The 20,203-nt window shown below is 43.9% G+C and overlaps 1 protein-coding gene across 7 annotated transcripts in view; it reads right to left on the reverse strand.

The window, feature by feature from the left end:
* GTF2I (general transcription factor IIi) overlaps positions 1–20,203 on the reverse strand; it is a 110,953-nt gene that overhangs the window by 63,807 nt on the left and 26,943 nt on the right. For all 7 annotated transcript variants that reach the window (XM_032254924.1, XM_032254921.1, XM_032254923.1 and 4 more), the window contains exons 2-8: positions 19,888–19,991; positions 16,074–16,212; positions 10,793–10,927; positions 8,611–8,794; positions 8,363–8,391; positions 3,577–3,631; positions 2,448–2,491 (exon numbers count right to left, since the gene is read on the reverse strand). In XM_032254924.1, coding sequence (XP_032110815.1) covers positions 2,448–2,491; positions 3,577–3,631; positions 8,363–8,391; positions 8,611–8,794; positions 10,793–10,927; positions 16,074–16,212; positions 19,888–19,986 — 685 coding nt within the window. In that variant the 5' untranslated portion in view covers positions 19,987–19,991. The remainder of the gene's footprint in view (positions 1–2,447; positions 2,492–3,576; positions 3,632–8,362; positions 8,392–8,610; positions 8,795–10,792; positions 10,928–16,073; positions 16,213–19,887; positions 19,992–20,203) is intronic.

Here is a 20,203-nt window from a genome sequence, read left to right on the forward strand (position 1 = left end):
TCTCCCAATTTTGAGGAGAGGGTAAAAAGGGATTTCTTTGTAGGAAGTAAAGTTGCATCTCATTAGATGAACAGCTGTCTCGTTGTTGTACAGAACGTGAAGTGTGCAGGGAAGGGTGTGGATATATGCTGAGTAGCCCAAGAGGGTAGCCTGGGCCAGCCATGAAGCTGATGTCTCTCAGCTGCAAACCCATCCTCGGCTTTCTGCTGAAGCTTGAGCTCTGCACAGCGGCTGGCTCCGTGTGAGTCTCTGCCACGAGGATACACTACAGGGAGACAACAGGCTGGAGGAGGAGAAGGGATCTCGCCCTTCCTTTTGGCTTCTTGTCTGCATTCTCATCCCAACAAGGTCACTCCTTGGTCCCCCGTTCAGCCTGGCAAAAGCAGTTCCTCTCGTCACAACCGCACGCAGCTGGCAAGGTCTCCAACACCACCAGCACCAGCCAGACACTATCCCACCTCGGAAGTCAGATTGAAAGCTGACGGGGTGGCAGTCACAGCCAAGAACTCTTCCTTACAGGAAACCTTACTATTCGCCTTTAGGTTACAAAGTTAACAACTTTATAACTAATTAAAAATCTTGTTTTCTTTTCCTGAAACAGAGTTTAGCTCTTGTTGCCCAGGCTGGAATGCAATGGTGCCATCTTGGCTCAATGCAATCTCTACCTCCTGGGTTCAAGTGATTCTCCTCCCTCAGCCTCCCCTGTAGCTCGGATTACAGGTGCGCACCACCACGAATGGCTCATTTCTTGTATTTTTAGTTAGAGACGGGTTTCACCATGCCGGTCTTGAACTCCTGACCTCAGGTGATCCACTCACCCCGGCCTCCCAAAGTGCTGGGATTATAGGTGTGAGCCACCAAGCCCGGCCAACAATCTTTATATTAAATTTTCTCTGTTCCAATAACTGATATGGTTTCTGTCTCCTGACTGCACCCTGGCTATACATGTAAATAAAATAAAATCTTATTTGCAGGATAAATTTAAGAATATAAAGATGCAAAGTGTGAAAGAGAAAAAATAAACCTATATGATGCCGATGTGTACATAATGACAGTTGAAATGATTTGATTAAATACATGAGGTTTCTCAATTCAGCATGTTTCTTTTTGGAGGCAAACAAAATATTCAGGAGATGAATATATGAATTAAGGGGGAAAATTTGCAAAATGATGATTTTTTGGCACAATCTGCTAAAAACTACACAGAAATTTGAGATTTCCTATGGAGTGAGAAGAAAGAAGAAAGAAAAACCTTCTGTAAAACAAGCCAACAGTGTAAAAGACTCAAATACTTTTTCCAAAAAAGGATAATTCAACACTTTCTTGTAGCTCTCCCAGAATACACTTACATAAATAAAAGCTCTCATTCATACGCACATGCACACACGTAAACGCGGCCCTTCCCTCCTCCCCAAAGATTCATTCCAGATCCCCTCCGATGAGGCCAAGCCGGGCAGGTGGCTGCCCAGGAGGTACAGCAGAATGAGAAGCTTGACAGGGGTCGGGGAAGCCGCCAAGGGCCTGGGTAGACAGAGGCAGACAAGGGGACAGGCAGGTGGTGACAGCCCACTAAGAAGTATCCCATGTGAGTAAGGGGGACAGGGCCAAGCAGCGGGAGGACTGACGGTGGCACTGGGACATAGGATAACACTGGGGAAATGATGAATAAGTAAGTACGATGAGAACATCTGGGAGCCACGGTTCTAGACAGAATAGAATTATAAGCAGTGGGCCAGGAGCGATGGCTCATGCCTGTCATCCCAGGACTTTAGGACGCCGAGGCAGGCAGATCACTTGAGGTCAGGAGTTCGAGACCAGCCTGGCCAGCAAGGTGAAACCCCATCTCTACTAAAAATACAAAATTAGCCAGGTGTGGTGTGGCACATGCCTGTAATCCCAGCTACTCAGGAGGCTGAAATGGGAGAATCACTTGAGCCCAGGAGGCGGAGGTTACAGAGAGCCGAGATCAAGTCACTGCACTCCAGCCTGGGTGACAGAGCAACACTGTCTCAAAAGAAAAATAAATAAATAAGGAATTAAATATCAATTTTCTTTGAGAATTGAAAATGGTCTCCTTGGAGAGTGGAAAATGGGAGTGCAGAGGGAAGGGGGAGACGAAGAGGGCATTGTACTGATTTTTGTAAAAAGCACTACGGAAAGCTGACCTCTTACACTATATGTCTGTATAACTGGAAGAAAAAGACAATACATTTTATCTATAAGCATGTGTAGCTGGCAAAGAACTCTGCCTGCCACTTAGTGGGCAAATTACCTTTCTGGGTCTTAATGTGATAACATTAACAAATAGCGTCACAGTTGGAATACATTTAAAGCGACTGCCTGTTTCTTATCAAAACGAAACAATAATTGAGTCAAAATATAACCTTCTACATGAAGGAAAAGTCTTCCTTCATTTCACGATTTATTCTAGAAGTGCAAGTACGTACCAGAATCTTCTGTGGGTTCAGTTTTCACTTTGATGGGGCCACAACTGCAGGGAGAAGAAAGCCCTGATCAACCCATGCGCTGGTGACAGCCATTCCAACAGCATTCAAAGACTCAGGCTCTCAAAGTGTAAGATCCCTCCCTGACCAAGGCGGGTACAAACCTGACTCAGCTTAAAACTGACCTATTTATTTCTCGCATAAATAAGAGTTACCAACCGAACTTAGTATTATAATTTTTTTTTTTTTTTAAGATGGAGTCTCACTGGGCCGGGCGCGGTGGCTCAAGCCTGTAATCCCAGCACTTTGGGAGGCCGAGGCGGGTGGATCACGAGGTCAAGAGATCGAGACCATCCTAGTCAACATGGTGAAACCCCGTCTCTACTAAAACTACAAAAAGTTAGCTGGGCATGGTGGCCCGTGCCTGTGATCCCAGCTACTCAGGAGGCTGAGGCAGGAGAATTGTCTGAACCCAGGAGGCGGAGGTTGCGGTGAGCCGAGATCGCGCCATTGCACTCCAGCCTGGGTAACAAGAGCGAAACTCCGTCTCCCTCCTGAGTAGCTGGGATTACAGGTGTATGCCACCACACCCACCTGATTTTTGTATTTTTAGTAGAGACGGGCTTTCACCATGTTGGTTAGGCTGGTCTCGAACTCCTGGTCTAAGGTGATCCACCTCCCTTGGCCTCCCAAAGTGCTGGGATTACAGCCATGAGGCACTATACCCGGCCTTAGTACTTTAATTTCTATCTTTCTTTTGGGGAAAAAGTACAATAAAATACTATCGAGTAGCATATTAAGAGTTATCAACTAAACTTAGGACTTTAGTTTCTATCTTTTGGAGAAAACAGTACAATAAAATACAACAGAGTAGCATATTAACTTCCAAATACCACTCTAAGGCTTTCCAATTCAGTGGGACTAATCCCCCTGGCTTCACGCAGGGGAATTCTGCTATTCAGAAATACCAAGTCAAAGAGGGCATGTTCACAAGACCCCCAAATGATATCCTTGCCTACTAAACTGAGATGTGTGACCTAAGGCCTTTTTAATATTCTAATAGCTCAATTATCTAACAACTAAAACTTTTTGAGACATGGGAGTTAAACAGCAGTAATAAAATAGGTTTTACCTTCCACCTGGAGATAGTATTGACCTGTCAGCATCTGTTACCATCACACGACCACCTATGCACACAAAAAAATTAGAGTTAGTTTTTTTCAACATTTCAAATATAATTTTGTGTTGAGACAGAGTCTCACTCTGTTGCCAGCTGGAGTGCAGTGGTGCGATCTCGGCTCACTGCAACCTCCGCCTCCTGGGTTCAAGCAATTCTACTGCCTCAGCCTCCCGAGTAGCTGGGACTACAGGCATGCACTACCAGGCCCAGCTAACTTTTGTATTTTTAATAAAGACTGGGTTTCACTATGTTGGCCAAGATGGTCTCGATCTCCTGAACTTATGACTGCCTGCCTCGGGCTTCCAAAGTGTTAGGATTACAGGCGTGAGCCACCGCACCCGGCCTATATATAATATTTCTAAAGACTTTAAATATAGAATGAGTGGGGGTAGAACTAGGCTTTGCAGCTCTGGGTTCACAGAAGAATAAACACTGATTTTCATCCCTTCATCCAACCACACCCTCCTTTAATGAAAAAGCTCTTATTTTCATCAGTGAGAGAAATACAGAAACATACCATTTGTCTAGTAAGGTTGAATATGTAGAATATGACTCTGCTGATGTATAAATGATGATATAGTTTTTTTGTTGTTTTTTTTTTAAGAAACAAGGTTTCACTCTATTGCCCAGGCTGGTATGCAGTGGCGTGATCATAGCTCAATGCAGCTTCAAACTCTTCCAGGATCAAGGGATCCTCCCACCTCAGCCCCCTGAGTGGCTGGTATTACAGGTGCATGCATCATCACTCCCAGCTAGTTGTTTCCTATTTTTTATAGACATTGGATCTTGCTTTGTTGCCCAGGCTTGTCTTGAACTTCTGGCCTCAAGGTGACTCCTACCCTGGACTCCCAAGTAATGAGATTAGGCTAGGTGCAGTGGGTCACACCTGTAATCCCAGCACTTTGGGAGGCAGAGACGGGTAGATCGATTGAGCCCAGGAGGTTGAGACCAGCTTGGGCAACAGGTGGAAGCCCCATCTCTACAAAAAAAAAAAAAAAAAAAATACAAAAATTAGCTGGGTGTGGTGGCATGCACCTATTTGAGAAATTGACATGGGAGGACTGCTTGAGCTCTGATGGGGCCACTGCCTCCAGCTTGGGTGACAGAGCGAGATCTTGCCTGGAAAAAAAAGTGGGGTGGGGAGAAGAGAAGCCAGACACCCCTGCCCCTGCAAAAAGTGACTCCATTTATATGAAAATCAGGAAAATGCAAATGAATCCACAGTGGCAGCACAAAGATCAGTGGCTGTGTGGGAAAGGGGCAGGCAGGAACAGAGGGAGGAACTCCCAAAGCCAGGAGGACCCTTGGGAGCGACAGACATGTTCATTATCTTCATGGTGGCTCTGGCTTCAGAGTAGATACGTGGGTCAAAACTGACTCAACTGCACTTTAAGTATTTGTCACTTACTGTGTGTCAATTGTAACTCAAAGCCAAAACATTTTTTAACAGACTGGAAAATAAAATCCTATTACAATGACAACTTTTCAAAGGGCACTGGGCATTGTGTTGGCAGCTCACTGTCAAATGGTCCAAAAAAAAGTTCCTTGTGCTATATATGGAGGCGTTCTGGGGGCTTTCTGCTAGCTTGCAATTGTTTCAAACTGTAACTGATTTTAAAACAAAAATAAGTTACTGTTTTGAGGGTTGGTATAACAAAAAAGCTGAATCTATAAGCCGGTCCACTTAGGCCCCGCAGGATAAAACGCCCTTTAAAACTATTCCTTAACTCATAACCAGGCCCCAAAGTCTCAAAACAACTACCTAGGGGGAAAAAACCTTCCGCCAGGTGCAGTGGCTTGCGCCTGTAATCCCAGCACTTTGGGAGGCCGAGGTGGGCGGATCATGAGGTCAAGAGATTGAGACCATCCTGGCTAACATGGGGAAACCCTGTCTCTACTAAAAACACAAAAATTAGCCAGGCACGGTGGCTCACACCTGTAATCTCAGCACTTTGGGAGGCCGAGGTGGGCGGATCAAGAGGTCAAGAGATTGAGACCATCTTGGACAACATGGTGAAGCCCCATCTCTCCTAAAACATACAAAAAAAATAGCCTGGCGTGGTGGTGCGCACTTGTAGTCCCAGCTGCTCAGGAGGCTGAGGCAGAAGAATCACTTGAACCGGGAGGTAGAGGTTGCTGTGATCCGAGATCGCACTGCTGCACTCCAGCCTGCTGTCAGAACGAGACTCTGTCTCAAAAATAAATAAATTAAAATAAAACAAAAATACAAAAATTAGCTGGGCATGGTGGTGGGCACCTGTAGTCCCAGCTACTCGGGAGGCTGAGGCAGGAGAATCGCTTGAACCCGGGAGGCAGAGGTTGCCGTGAACCGAGATCATGCCACTGCATTTCAGCTTGGTGACAGAGCAAGACTCCATCTCCAAAAAGAATAATAATAACTTCATAAAACATATATGGCACAACACTAAGCCAATCTAAAACACCTCCACAAAAAAAGATATTATCAACAAAAAGTATGAATTTCCATACAAAAAATAAGTATGTGACATAATGAATATGTTATCTTAGAATATCTTGATTCAGTGACTTCACAATGTATGTAACATGTTGCACACAATAAATTTATACAGTTTGTATGACAATTTGAAAAACTGATTTTTAGCATGGGTATGAAGGCTCATGCCTGTCATCCGAACACTTTGGGAGGCCGCGGCAGGCAGATCACTTGACTCCAGGAATTCCAGGCCAGCCTGGCCAACATGGCAAAAGCTTGTCTGAACCAAAAAAAAGTTCCAAAATTAACTGAGTATGGTGGAGCGTGCCTGTAGTCCTAGCCACCGAGAAGCTGAGGCAGGAGGATCACTTGAGCCTGGGAGGTTGAGGCTACACTGAGCTGAGATCGCACCGCTGCACTCTAGCCTGGGCAACAGAGTGAGACCCTGTCTCCAAAAAAAATTTGTTTTGAAGTAAGAGATAACAGAACATTGATAATCACTAGAGAAATTTTTAAAAATCAAACCATTTCACACCTATTACAATGGCTAAAATCAAGAAGTAAGTTGGCAGCAATGTGGAGGGAACCCTCCTACCCTGCTGCTGGAGACAGCCACTTTGGAAAACAGCTTGTCAGCTTCTTAAAAGGCCAGTGTAAATTTGCCCTGTTCCTAGTAATTGCACTGCTACTTCTATATCCCAGAGATATTAAGGAATATGTCCAGACAAAAACTTGTTCAAGTATATTCACTGTAACATTATTCCCAACAGCCAAAAGTAGAAACAACTGAAGTACGTATCCACTGATGACTGGACAGGCAGGCAGTATGTTCATGTAATAGAATAGTTAGTGCTCAAAAACAAAAAGAAACTATTGATACACCCACCAAGCTTGATGGGCCTGGAGTGAGTGATGCTCAGTGAAAAAAGCCAATTTCAATAGGATACATACTATATATTCCATTTCTGTAACATTCATGAAATAACAGAGATAGGGATAGTGAAAACATCCCAAAATTAAACTGTGATAATGGGTGAAAAACCCTTAAAATTTTTTAAGACTATAAATTTACTATTAGTGAATTATATACTTAAGACAGGTGAATTTGGCCGGGTGCAGTGGCTCACGCCTGTAATCCCAGCACTTTGGGAGACTGAGGCGGGCAGATCACTGGAAGTTCGAGACCACCCTGGCTAACATGGTGAAAACCAATCTCTACTAAAAATACAAAAAATTAGCCAGGCATGGTGGCACGCGCCTGTAATCCCAGCTACTAGGGAGGCTGAGGCACGAGAATCACGTGAACCCAGAAGGCAGAGGCTACAGTGAGCTGAGATCACGCCACTGCACTCCAGCCTTGGCAACAGAGCAAGACTCCATCTCAAAATATAATAATAAAATAAAATAAGACAGGTGAATTTTATGGTGTATCAATTATACCTCAGTAAAGCTGCTAAAAAATTAGTCTTTTCACCAGAATGAGAATAAAACAAAGGTTAACAGAAAACACAATGTGTGTTTTTATATATATATAAATTTTTCCTTTCATCCTTACATGGTTAAGAGTATTCCAGTGATACTGGTTATTTACTTTCAAAAGTCTCAAATAATCCTGGCTCCAAAGGATACCACTCTTTATCCTGTTTTCCCTTCAAATGAAACGGCTAGACTTTCCTAAAGGAAGCTGAAATCTTATGGTCCACCCATTACCTTAAAAAAAAAAAAAGAAGCTGAAATCCTCATAATTCTTCAAGAGCCCATCGAAATGCCCTCTTCCTCATGAACTCTTTCCTGAACTGTAAAGGGATCCAACCTCCAAAAACATCCACAGCACTTTCTGAGAACCGTTCTTGCAGTAGGTGTGATGCTCTCGCCAGGCTCATTTTATGAACTTTGCTCTCTTCCGTGAGACTCCCAGCGCTCAAAAGCTGTAATGCTGACACAGCTGTGTACCAAGGACCTTCCCAGCCAATGCTCTGCCCAATAATGCCTTGCCTAGTCAATGACATTGGGTCAATTAAATCCTACTCATAATTCTGCTGAGGGCAGATACATGATCTTCTATAGCAAACAAGCAGCGGAGCTGAAGAAAAAAACGAGTCTCCACTTTTTCAGCTCAATGAACCTTTCCTGGATTATATAAACATCTAAACAGCCCATCCGAAAATGTCTAACATCGTATTCTCAAAGAAAATAAAAGAGAAACCATCCAAGTGTATTAAAATCTAGCAAAATGGGTTTAGGAAGCCAGCCAGCTATCAAGGAAGGGAAGCGATCACTTACCTAGATGCTTCTTTGGCTCTAAGAAAGGTCTGCATAGAAACAAAACAAAACTCCATATGAATACACACAATTATTGTAGAGCATAAATTTAAATGACATCTGCGTTAAATAAGAATTTTAAAAACAAAAAAAAAGATTAAAAAAAGAAAATAAATAATAAATAAAAATAAAAACATATTAACATAAACTGAATATTCAGATTTATATGAATCAACTGTGGATGGGTACAAAGGAAGAAAGCGCTTCACCTCTTAATGATGAATGAAATCCCTGCTTTGTTCTCCAAAATCCATTTCAGGGTTGCAAGATCATAGTTCTCCGGGTGTTTAAAGGCAACGCCTTCCGGAAGCCCCTGCACCACCACAGCTGACTGGTCTCTTAACATCTTCTCATAGGGAACAGGTACCACTGTGGATTTGCCTAAAGCTTTCCCTGGGGGTGGTGAAAAGCAGATGAACATCACTCAGTGGTAAGATCAAACAACGAAATCACAGCTAGCTTATAGTGGCTTAAAAAAGGCATCCGCAATTTTTTATAATATGTGATTTCAAAATTAATTAATATTACGGCATCATGTCTCCCCATGTCGGCACAAGGGCTAAGCCTGAAACTGATCCAAAGGGCCAAAATGAAAAGTATATAAAATATTTTACTTTAAAACCTACACAGAAGTAGAGAGCAATGGCTGGTTTCTTGCACTATTGTCTTTCTTTTTTTTTTTTTTTTTTTTTTTTTTTTGAGACGGAGTTTCGCTCTTGTTACCCAGGCTGGAGTGCAATGGCACGATCTCGGCTCACCGCAACCTCCGCCTCCTGGGTTCAGGCAATTCTCCTGCCTCAGCCTCCTGAGTAGCTGGGATTACAGGCACACGCCACCATGCCCAGCTAATTTTTTGTATTTTTAGTAGAGACAGGGTTTCACCATGTTGACCAGGATGGTCTCGATCTCTTGACCTCGTGATCCACCCGCCTCTGCCTCCCAAAGTGCTGGGATTACAGGCTTGAGCCACCGCGCCCGGCCAGACTATTGTCTTTCTTGAAGATGGTCCCATGGGTATATTCTCAGGTACAATTTAGCCTCAGAATATAGAAGCCCAGTACATCCACCTATTTTTATTTTATTTTATTTATTTAGTTATTTTTTTAGACAGTTATTTATTTATTTATTTTTAAGACAGAGCCTCGCTCTGTCACCGAGGCTGCAGTGCAGGGTGCAACCTCAGCTCACTGCAATTTATTTATTTGTTTGTTTATTTATTTATATATTTGAGACAGAGTCTCGCTCTGTCGCCCAGGCTGGAGTGCAGTGGAGCAATCTCGGCTCACTGCAATCTCCACCTCCTGGGTTCAAGCGATTCTCCTGCCTCAGCCTCCCTAGGAGCTAGGATTATAGGCGCACGCCACCACACCCAGCTAATTTTTGTATTTTATAGAGACAGAGTTTCACCGTGTTGGCCAGGATGGTCTGGATCTCTTGACCTCGTGATCCACCTGCCTCGGCCTCCCAAAGTGCTGGGGTTACAGGCGTGAGCCACCTCGCCTGGCCACATCCAATTACCATAAAATACTAAGAACGTTTTGGCTAACAGTCTCACTGAAAACTTATCGGGTAAACACAAGCTTCCCATTTACAAATGAGTGTATTCTGTCAGCCTACCGAGCAGTTCACACATGCTGAAAATCCCATTCCAGAGAGTTGAATTTCATCTATAACCCCACAGTAAAACCTCAATCTTCTCCTTTGACTGTGTTCGTGTAAGACCTTTGTTTTTTGATGTGACAGAATTAACAAAAGGTAGCTTTGCAGGGAATTGGAAAGATGAGTACCCACGAGAGAAAGAAACAGCTCAACCGGGCGAGGTGGCTCAACCCTGTAATCCCAGCACTTTGGGAGGCCAAGGCAGGGAGATCACCTGAGGTCAGGAGTTCGAGACCAGCCTGGCCAACATGGTGAAACCCCATCTCTACTAAAAATACAAAAATCAGCCTGGCCAGCATAGTGTTGTGCGCCTGTAATCCCAGCCATTTGGGAGGCTGAGGGAGGAGGACTGCTTGAAACCGACAGACAGAGGTTGCAGTGGGCCAAGATCACAGCACTGCACCCCAGCCTGGGCGACAGAGCGAGGTTGCAGTGGGCCAAGATCACAGCACTGCACCCCAGCCTGGGCGACAGAGCGAGACTCCATCTCATCTCAAAAAAAGAAGAAAAACGAAACAGCTCTAAAGAAAAAAAAAAAAAAAAGAAACAGCTCTACTAGCCACATTTCTTCCTGGGTTCATTCAAAATGGAAGAGGAACATATGGTTATTGCTAACCTAATCAATCAGTGAAAATGTGGTTATATGATTTTCAAATCAATTACATAATCTACCCTTTAGAAAACTCAGTTATATAATGTATCTTTTAGAACAATTAAGTGTATTGCTTTTACCGTAGCAAAAGCAGAAATAGTCCTCAACTGTTTTTCTGAGTGTTTCAATTTCTACCGCATCTACACTCATCCGATTCGCCTGGGTTGTAGATTTCATTTTATGCATCTCTGCAGCCTTTTCTTCTTCTTCAACACCTGTAAAAACAATAGTAACAAAAAGGTTCACATCCAGTACCTTAATATTTATTTGCCTTTTAGTAGAAATAGTTTTCCTGTATTCCAACAGGGAAAACTGTTTTTTAACATGTATTCTAACAGGAAAAAAATATTTCTTAACTATTCTTTAACATTTATTAACCATTTTAACAAGCAGCTTGTTATAAAATAACAAGTCATTTGTGTGATTTGTTATACAAGCAAAAAAGAGGCCAGCACAAGGGCTCAGGCCTGTAATCCCACCACACTGGGAGGCTAAAGCAGCAAGACTGCTTGAACCCAGGAGTTCAAGACCAGCTTTGGCAACATAACAAGAACCCATTTCTGCAAAAATATGAAAATAGCCAGGTATAGTGGTGAGTGTCTGCAGTCCTTGCTGTCTGGAGGCTGAAGCGAGAATTGCTTGAGTCCAGAAGTTTAAGGCTGCAGTGAGCTATGATCAGGCGGAGACCAGAGCACTGCACTCCAGCCTGGGTGACAGAGCGAGACTCCTCAAAAAAAAAAAAAAAAAAAAAATTATTAGCAAAGAAAAAAAAATGTAAATACAAATGGGCAGTGAACAGCTCGAAACTGAGGACAGCTCCCTTAACGCTTAGTTCTAACCAGTGGAGAACCTCGTAAGCCAGGCAGGACAGAGAAGTGGAGAACAGCCATGCTGCCGGCAGGACTACGGTGCTGGTGCGGCAGATGGCAGCTGATATACACACAATCAAAACAGCATTGTTAGTATAAAGAAACACACACACATCATCAAGGTCTAAACATTCCTCAACAATATTAACAAAATTTTAAAAATAGGTTACTAACATAAAGCTTAGATGATTACAGCATGGGGGTGAGGGGCAGGGGGAGGAATACAGTGGCAGGGGTAATTTTTATTTATTTTTTATTTTATTTATTTTTTTGAGACGGAGTTTCGCTCTTGTTACCCAGGCTGAAGTGCAATGGCGCTATCTCGGCTCACCGCAACCTCCGCCTCCTGGGTTCAGGCAATTCTCCTGCCTCAGCCTCCTGAGTAGCTGGGATTACAGGCACGCACCACCATACCCAGCTAATTTTTTGTATTTTTAGTAGAGACGGGGTTTCACCATGTTGACCAGGATGGTCTCGATCTCTTGACCTCGTGATCCACCCGCCTCGGCCTCCCAAAGTGCTAGGATTACAGGCGTGAGCCACCGCGCCCGGCTTGGTAATTTTTAAAAGAAATTAAAAATACAATTGGGAATTAAAATAAGTAAATTAACAAAACTTTTTATTCACTAGTAATTTGCCCATTGTATCACAAATTTAATCTGACAACGGAAGTTTAACTTTAGACCTTAATGGCACACAGGCATCTGCAAGAGATATTGTGGGTTCAATTCCAGACCCCCACAATAATGCCAGTATAAAGTCAAGTCAGACAAATTGTATGGTTTCCCAATGCATATAAAAGTTATGCTGACTCTTGCTTTCACGAAAGATCTCTCTTTAGTATGACACTATTTGACAGCATTTATCCAGAGTAGAACATCCTTCGAAATTGGAGTCAAACCTCCAAAACACTGCCATTGCTTTATGAACTAAGTTTATGTCATATTCTAAATCCTTTGTCATTTCAAGAACGTTCATGGAGGTTGCAGTGAGCTGAGATTGCGCCACTGCACTCCAGCCTGGGCAACAAGAGCGAAACTCTGTCTCAAGAAAAAAAGTAAATAAAAGATGGCTGGGCACAGTGGCTCATGCCTGTAATCCCAGCACTTTGGGAGGCCAAGGCAGGCGAATCACCTTAGGTAAGGAGTTCGAGACCGGCCTAACCAACATGGAGAAACCCGCTCTCTACTAAAAATATAAAATTAGCCAGGTGTGGTGGTGCATGTCTGTAATCCCAGCTACTCAGGGGGCTGAGGCAGGAGAATGGCTTGAACCCTGGAGGCAGAGGTTGCAGTGAGCCAAGATCGAGCTGTTGCACTCCAGCCTGGGCAATAAGAGCAAAACTCTATCTCAAAAAAAGGAGAAAAAATACATACATCTCCTTATACACTTCCATCAAGGCTCCCTGAGTGATTAGGTGCATTGTCAATGAGCAGTCATATTTTGAAAGGAACCTTTTTTTCTGAGCAGTAGGTCTCAAAAGTGAGCTTAAAATATTCAGTGAACAATGCAATCAAGAGATGTGTTGTCATCCAGGCTTTATTGTTCCATCAATGGATTTAGTGGGCCTAGGACTTTCAGAATGGTAAATGAACACTGGCTTCAAAGTAACCAGCTACACTAGCCACTAGCAAGAGAGTCAGCCTGTCTTTTGAAGATTTGAAGCCAGGAATGAACTTCTCTCTAGATAGCAAAGTCCTAGACAGTATCTTCCAACATAAGGTTGTTTTGTCTACATTGAAAAATCTGCAAAAAAAAGAAAAGAAAATCTGCTTTGTGAGTGTGGCCATCTTCATGAATTATCTCAGCTAGGTCTTCTAAAGAACTTGCTGCAGTTTCTACATCAAGCACTTGCTGCTTCACCTTGCATTTTTATGTTATAGAGACTGGTCTTTCTATCTATCTATCTATCTATCTATCTATATCTATCTATCTATCTATTTATTTATTTATTTTTGAGACGGAGTTTCGCTCTTGTTACCCAGGCTGGAGTGCAATGGCGCGATCTCGGCTCACCGCAACCTCCGCCTCCTGGGTTCAGGCAATTCTCCTGCCCCAGCCTCCTGAGTTGCTGGGATTACAGGCACGCGCCACCGTGCCCAGCTAATTTTTTGTATTTTTAGTAGAGACGTGGTTTCACCATGTTGACCAGGATGGTCTCGATCTCTTGACCTCGTGATCCACCCGCCTCGGCCTCCCGCAGTGCTGGGATTACAGGCTTGAGCCACCGCACCCGGCCTTATTTATTTATTCTTTTGAGACAGAGTCTCACTCTGTAGCCCATGCTGGAGTGCAGTGGTGCAATCTTGGTTCACTGCAACCTCCACCTCTCCTGTGCTCAAGAGATTCTAGTACCTCAGCCTCCCAAGTCGCTGGAACTATAGGCACGCACCACCATGCCTGGCTAATTTTTTTTATTTTAGAAGAGATGGGGTTTCACCAGGTTGCCCAAGGTGGTCTTAAACTCCTCAGCTCAGGGGATCTGCCCACCTCAGCCTCCCGAAGTGCTAGGATTACAGGCATGAGCCACCGCACCCAGCCAACTGTGTCTTTCGTTAAACCTCAAGAGCCAACCTCGGCTAGCTTCCAACTTTTCTTCTGCAGCTTCCTCACCCATCTCAGCCTTCACAGAATTGAACAGCCTTAGGGCCTTGCTCTGGATTAGGCTAAGGTTTAAGGGAATGTAAAAAGTCTGAAATAGTCCTATGGCAAGAGTACCAAGATGTGACACAGAGAACCAAAGTGAGTACATGCTGCTGGAAAAGTGGCACCAACAGACTTGGCACAAGATTGCCACAAATCTTCAATGTGTAAAAACTGCAGTATCTGCAGGGCACAACAAAAATGAGGTATGCCCATAAACAGTATGTTCCTATAGATGCCCCAGCTTTTCTGTTCCCTTTCCATTAACACTGTATCACTCCGTTAACACAAAGCCTATAAATAGTATTAGGTTAAACACAGATGGGAGAAAGGTGTCATACTGTGAAAGGCCGTGCATATTAACACCCTATCGTCAATTTCAACATGGTGTTCCAATGTCAAATCAGCTTACCACCGCTCTAAATGAGGATCACAAAACTCACTCAAGCTCTGATAAGGTGATTCCATTGCGGAAGTGGAGAACTGCTGAACTTTGCATATGCTTAAACAAACTCATTTGCACAGTGAATGACTGGTTTTCAGCACACCACGTTTTTATAAAGAACTGGCCGGTAGCAGGTGGCTCACACCTGTAATCCCAGCACTTTGGGAGCCCAAGCTGGTGGATTACCTGAGGTCAGGAGTTCAAGACCAGCCTGGTCAACTTGACAAAACCCTGTCTCTACTAAAAATACAAAAAATTAGCTGGGTGTGGTGGTGCCAGCTACTCAGGAGGCTGAGGCAGGAGAATCGCTTGACCACGAGAGGCAGAGGTTGCCGTGAGCTCAGATCACACCACTAAACTCCACCCTGGGCGACAGGGTGAGACCCTGTCTCAAAAAAAAAAAAAAAAGGTGGGTGCGATGGCTCATGTCTGTAATCCCAGAGCTTTTGGAGGCCAAGGTGGGTGAATCAGGAGGTCAAGAGATCGAGACCATCCTGGCCAACATGGTGAAACCCCATCTCTACTAAAAATGTAAAAATTTACCGGGCGTGGTGGCATGCACCTGTAGTCCCAGCTTCTCAGGAAGCTGAGGCAGGAGAATCACTTGAACCCAGGAGGCAGAGGCTAGTGAGCTGAGATCCCACCACTGTACTCCAGCCTGGGTAAAAGAGTGAGACTCTGTCTCACACACACGCGAAAACACGCCGGGAGTGGGATCGGGCACTGTGGCTCACGCCTGTAATCCCAGCACTTCCGGAGGCCAAGGCGGGCGGGTCATGAGGTCAGGAGTTTGAGACAAACCTAGCCAACATAGTGAAACCCTATCTATCTCCACTAGAGATACAAAAATTAGCTGGGCATGGTGGTAGGTGCCTGTAATCCCAGCTACTAGGGAAGCTGAGGCAGGAGAGTTGTTTGAACCCGGGAGGCACACATCGAGAGTGAATATTCTGAATGCTCAAATTCTACTGAAATTCGCTTTCTAATAAGATGCATAGGCTGGGCGCAGTGGCTCAAGATCATGCCATTGCACTCCAGCCTGGGCAACAGGAGCAAAAGTCCACCTCAAAAAAAAAAAAAAAGAAAACAACTCCTCATCTGAGTAAAACTTTTAATCTATTCAGAATTTGTCTACCTTCATTACCTCTCTCTAATGTGTCTCATGAATCTAGAGTAAAGCCAGGCAGAAACACTGTACAATAAACACTGCCATTTTTAACTCTCCAGTACCTATCCAGATAGATTTCAGTGATTCCTTTTGAGCATTCTGAAATGTCTCCATAAACATTTCAGAAAATCTTTTTTAGTTCAAACCTCATTCTGCTTTAAAATATGGCCTGCCTTACCTACAAATATTCAGGCTTAAAATTAATGAAATGCAAAGGATAAAAATACAATGCTTACAATATTTTACAAAATCTTTTTGGAAATCCTTTCTGGTATTGACAAAAGCACGTCCTCTCTCGGTTCCGACGACAAACACGTCTGTTTCATACACTGCGATGCAAGCCACTTCGGCTTTGGACTTGGCCAGTTCTTTACACTACAATACAAACGGCAAACATGACGTTACACACGGACATTTAAGAGCACCATTTCTGCTCCATGAATTTTTAAAAACCTAACAACATTTTTTAAAGGTTCTTCTCTTTCAAAATAGTTTTTGGCCTGATTCTGAACAAAAGACAACACAGAATTTATAAGGACAAAAAAGAAGAAATCCCGTGTCATCTCTTATAGGTCAGATTCCCCAAGAAGCGGACGCAGAGTTCGCCCAGGCTTGCTGTGGGCACTGTCAATAACAGCACTTGGGAGCGGGCAGGCAGGCAGGGCTGGACAGGGAAGCGCTGAACACTGACACAGCTGCACCCAGAGCTAGACGCTCGCATGGCCGTCCCCAGGGAAAGGGTAGGACCTTGGGCCAGGTGGCTCCAACAGTCATGGCACCTGGGGCAATTAGTACCATCAGTACTAAAGGAGGGGGGGTCTGAAACCCACACTCCAGCATGCATGACCTAATCCCTACCTCCAGAAGTATTCCCCTGTGTACGCACAACCAGAATCACATTTAGGTGGGTAGAGCATTTACTGACTTCTACTACGTATAGTTCTACAAGATGAAATATTCTCTAAAAATGCTGTAGAGTATATAGTGTTCCATTTAATAAATATACCTTGATTTAGTGTCAAAATTATTTAAAAGGTTGGTGATTCCAATTTTCCCTGCTAAAAATAATACCCCCATAATAATCTGAGAAAAAAAATATTTATGGGCATCATTATTTTTTTGAGACAGAGTCCCGCTCTGTCGCCAAGGTTGGAGTGTGGCACCGCAACCTTGGCTCACTGCAACCTCCGCCTCCAGGGTTCAAGCAATTCTCCTGCCCCAGCCTCCCGACTTGCTGGGTCTACAGGTAATTTTTGTGTGTATTTAGTAGAAACAGGGTTTCACAATGTTGGCCAGGCTGGTCTTGAACTCCTGACCTCAGGTAATCCACCAGCTTGGCCTCCCAAAGTGCTGGGATTATAGGCGTGAGCCACCACGACCGGCCTTATGTGCATCTTAAATGACTCTCAAAATAGATCCAGAGACATGAGTATCAAAAAAAACCACACACACACTGAGAGTAAATACTCTGAATGCTCAAAATCTACTGAAATTTGTTTTCTAATAAGATTCATAGGCTGGGCACAGTGGCTCATGCCTGTATTCCAGCACTTTGGGAGGTCAAGGCAGGTGGATCACTTGAGGTTGGGAGTTTGAGACCAGTGTGACCAACATGGTAAAACCCCATCTCCACTTAAAAAAACAACAACAACAAATAATTAGCTGGGTGTAGTGGCAGATGCCTGGAATCCCAGCTACTTGGGAAGCTGAGGCAGGAGAACCACTCCCAGGAGGCGGAGGTTGCAGTGAGCCGAGATCACGCCACTGCATTCCAGCCTCAGTGACACAGTGATCGTCCATCTCAGAGAAAAAAAAAAAAAGAGGCTAGGCAAGGTGGCTCACACCTGTAATCCCAGCACTTTGGGAGGCCGAGGTGGGCAGATCGCCTGAGGTTAGGAGTTCGAGACCAGCTTGACCAACATGGTGAAACTCTACTAAAAATACAAAAATTACCCAGGCATGGTGACAGGCGCCTGTAGTCCCAGCAACTCGGGAGGCTGAGGCAAGAGAATCACTTGAACCTGGGAGAGAGAGGTAGCAGTGAGCCAAGATCATGCCACTGCACTTCAGTCTGAGTGACAGAGCAAGACTCTGTCTCAAAAAAAAAAAAAAAAAAAAGAGAGAGAGAGAAAGAACAAGAAAAATATTTCCTGAGCCTCGTGCTTTTTATATACTATCAAATACTATGTTCAACTACATACCCATAAAAACATGATAAATAAAATGTGTAACTGCCATCACAGTGATATAAAAATGCAGCCAGGCGAGGTGGCTCACACATGTAATCCCAACACTTCAGGAGGCCAAGGCGGGCAGATCACATGAAGTCAGGAGTTCAAGATCAGCCTGGCCAACAAGGTGAAACTTCGTCTCTACTAAAAATACAAAACTTAGCCGAGCATTGTGGCGGGTGCCTGTAATCTCAGCTACTCAGGAGGCTGAGGCAGAAGAATCGCTTGAACCTGGGACGTGGAGGCTGCAGTGAGCCGAGATGGTGCCACTGTACTCCAGCATGGGCGACAGAGCAAGACTCTCTCAAAAAAAAAAAAAAAAAAAAAAAAAAACTATAGCATTAATGCTTAATATTTCACTGTAATTATGCATACTGTAGCTTATTTTTGACAAAGAGCTAAAACTACACAATTTAGAAGCAAGAGGCAAATGCAATAGTTATGTATAAGCAGAACAAAAAATATATATAAAATAATCAATAAGCCCTTATAGTCCCCAGTCCTGGTAACCTTCTCTACAGAGACACAATAAACCTCTAGCACCATACTCCAGTATATAAGCTAATTCCGAATAATTGCTAATATTATAGATAAATTCAAAGTTAATACTTGCAAAACAAATGATTGCCTAAAGTAATGGCAGAAAAAAATTGAAGACTCAATATAACAGTTAGGGCTGGGCACAGTGGCTCACACCTGTAATCCCAGCACTTTGGGAGGCCGAGATGGGCAAATCACTTGAGGTCGGGAGTTCGAGACCACCATGACCAACATGGAGAAACCCCATCTCTACTAAAAATACAAAATTAGACAGGCATGGTGGTGCATGCCTTTAATCCCTGCTACTCGGGAGGCTGAGGCAGAAGAATCACTTGAGCCCGGGAGGTGGAGATTGCAGGGAGCCAATGGGAGCACCATTGCACTCCAGCCTGGGCAACAAGAGTGAAACTCCATCTCAAAAAACATAAAATAAAATTAATTAATTAATTAAAAAGTTAAACATTTAGGTAAGTTAAGATTCCGAAGCACGGTAATAAAATGTGACTTGGGCCAGGCATGGTGGCTCCCACCTGTAATTCCAGCACTTTAGAAGGCTGAGGCGGGTGAATCACCTGAGTTTGGGTGTTAGAGACCAGCCTGGCCAACAAGATGAAACCCCGTCTCTACTAAAAATACAAAAATTAGCCAGACGTGGTGACGTGCATCTGTAATCCCAGCTACTCAGGAGGCTGAGACACGAGAATCACTTGGACTCGGGAGGTGGAGTTGGCAGCGAGCCAAGATCACGCCATTGTACTCCAGCCTGGGCAACAGGAGTGAAATTCCATGTCAAAAAATAATAATAATAAATATAAAGTCAAATCCAATGTGACTTGAAAGGCTTAAATCCATAACTATTATTCAAGGAAAAAAACTACTCATTGGCCAGGCGTGGTGGCTCACACCTATAATCCCAGCACTTTGGGAGGCCAAGGTGGGCAGATCACCTGAGGTCAGGAGTTCAAGACTAGCCTGATCAACATGGAGAAACCCCATCTCTACTAAAATTACAAAATTAGCCAGGCTTAGTGGCACATGCCTGTAATCCCAGCTACTCGGGAGGCTAGGGCAGAGAACCACTTGAACCCAGGAGACGGAGGTTGTGGTGAGCCAAGATCGCACCATTGCACTTCAGCCTGGGTGACAGAAGCAAAACTCGATCTCAAAAAACAAAAACAAAAACTAAAAAACATAAAAGTCTATCTTCTACAAAAACAAATCAATCTTATCTGCAGCCCAGGCCTACCCAACTATTCAGTGATAGAGCAGAAGGTCTCACCATGGACTCGAGAGCCGACATGAGGAATGTCACCACCATCCTGCTCTCCGAGGATTCCTCATCTTCAACGGGCAGGGTGGACATTGCAACTTGGGCCATGATCCCTGTGCAAGAGAAGTAAGAAGAAAGTCAGTGGTAGAAATCCGGTGTCCTAAACCCACATCCAGAGCTGCGAGGGTCCCTCACAGGCTGCCTAACTTAAGTTTTCTTGCACGAGAGAAGAAAATCGGCTCAGAAACTAAGTATTTGATTTGCTGGAAACTCTCATAAGATAGAGAATCCATCCCCTAACTTTCTATGTAGTGTTATTTCAAGA

The sequence above is a fragment of the Sapajus apella genome, unplaced genomic scaffold (assembly GCF_009761245.1).
Source record: "Sapajus apella isolate SASKATOON/1434 unplaced genomic scaffold, GSC_monkey_1.0 scaffold88, whole genome shotgun sequence".
Lineage (NCBI taxonomy): Eukaryota > Metazoa > Chordata > Mammalia > Primates > Cebidae > Sapajus > Sapajus apella.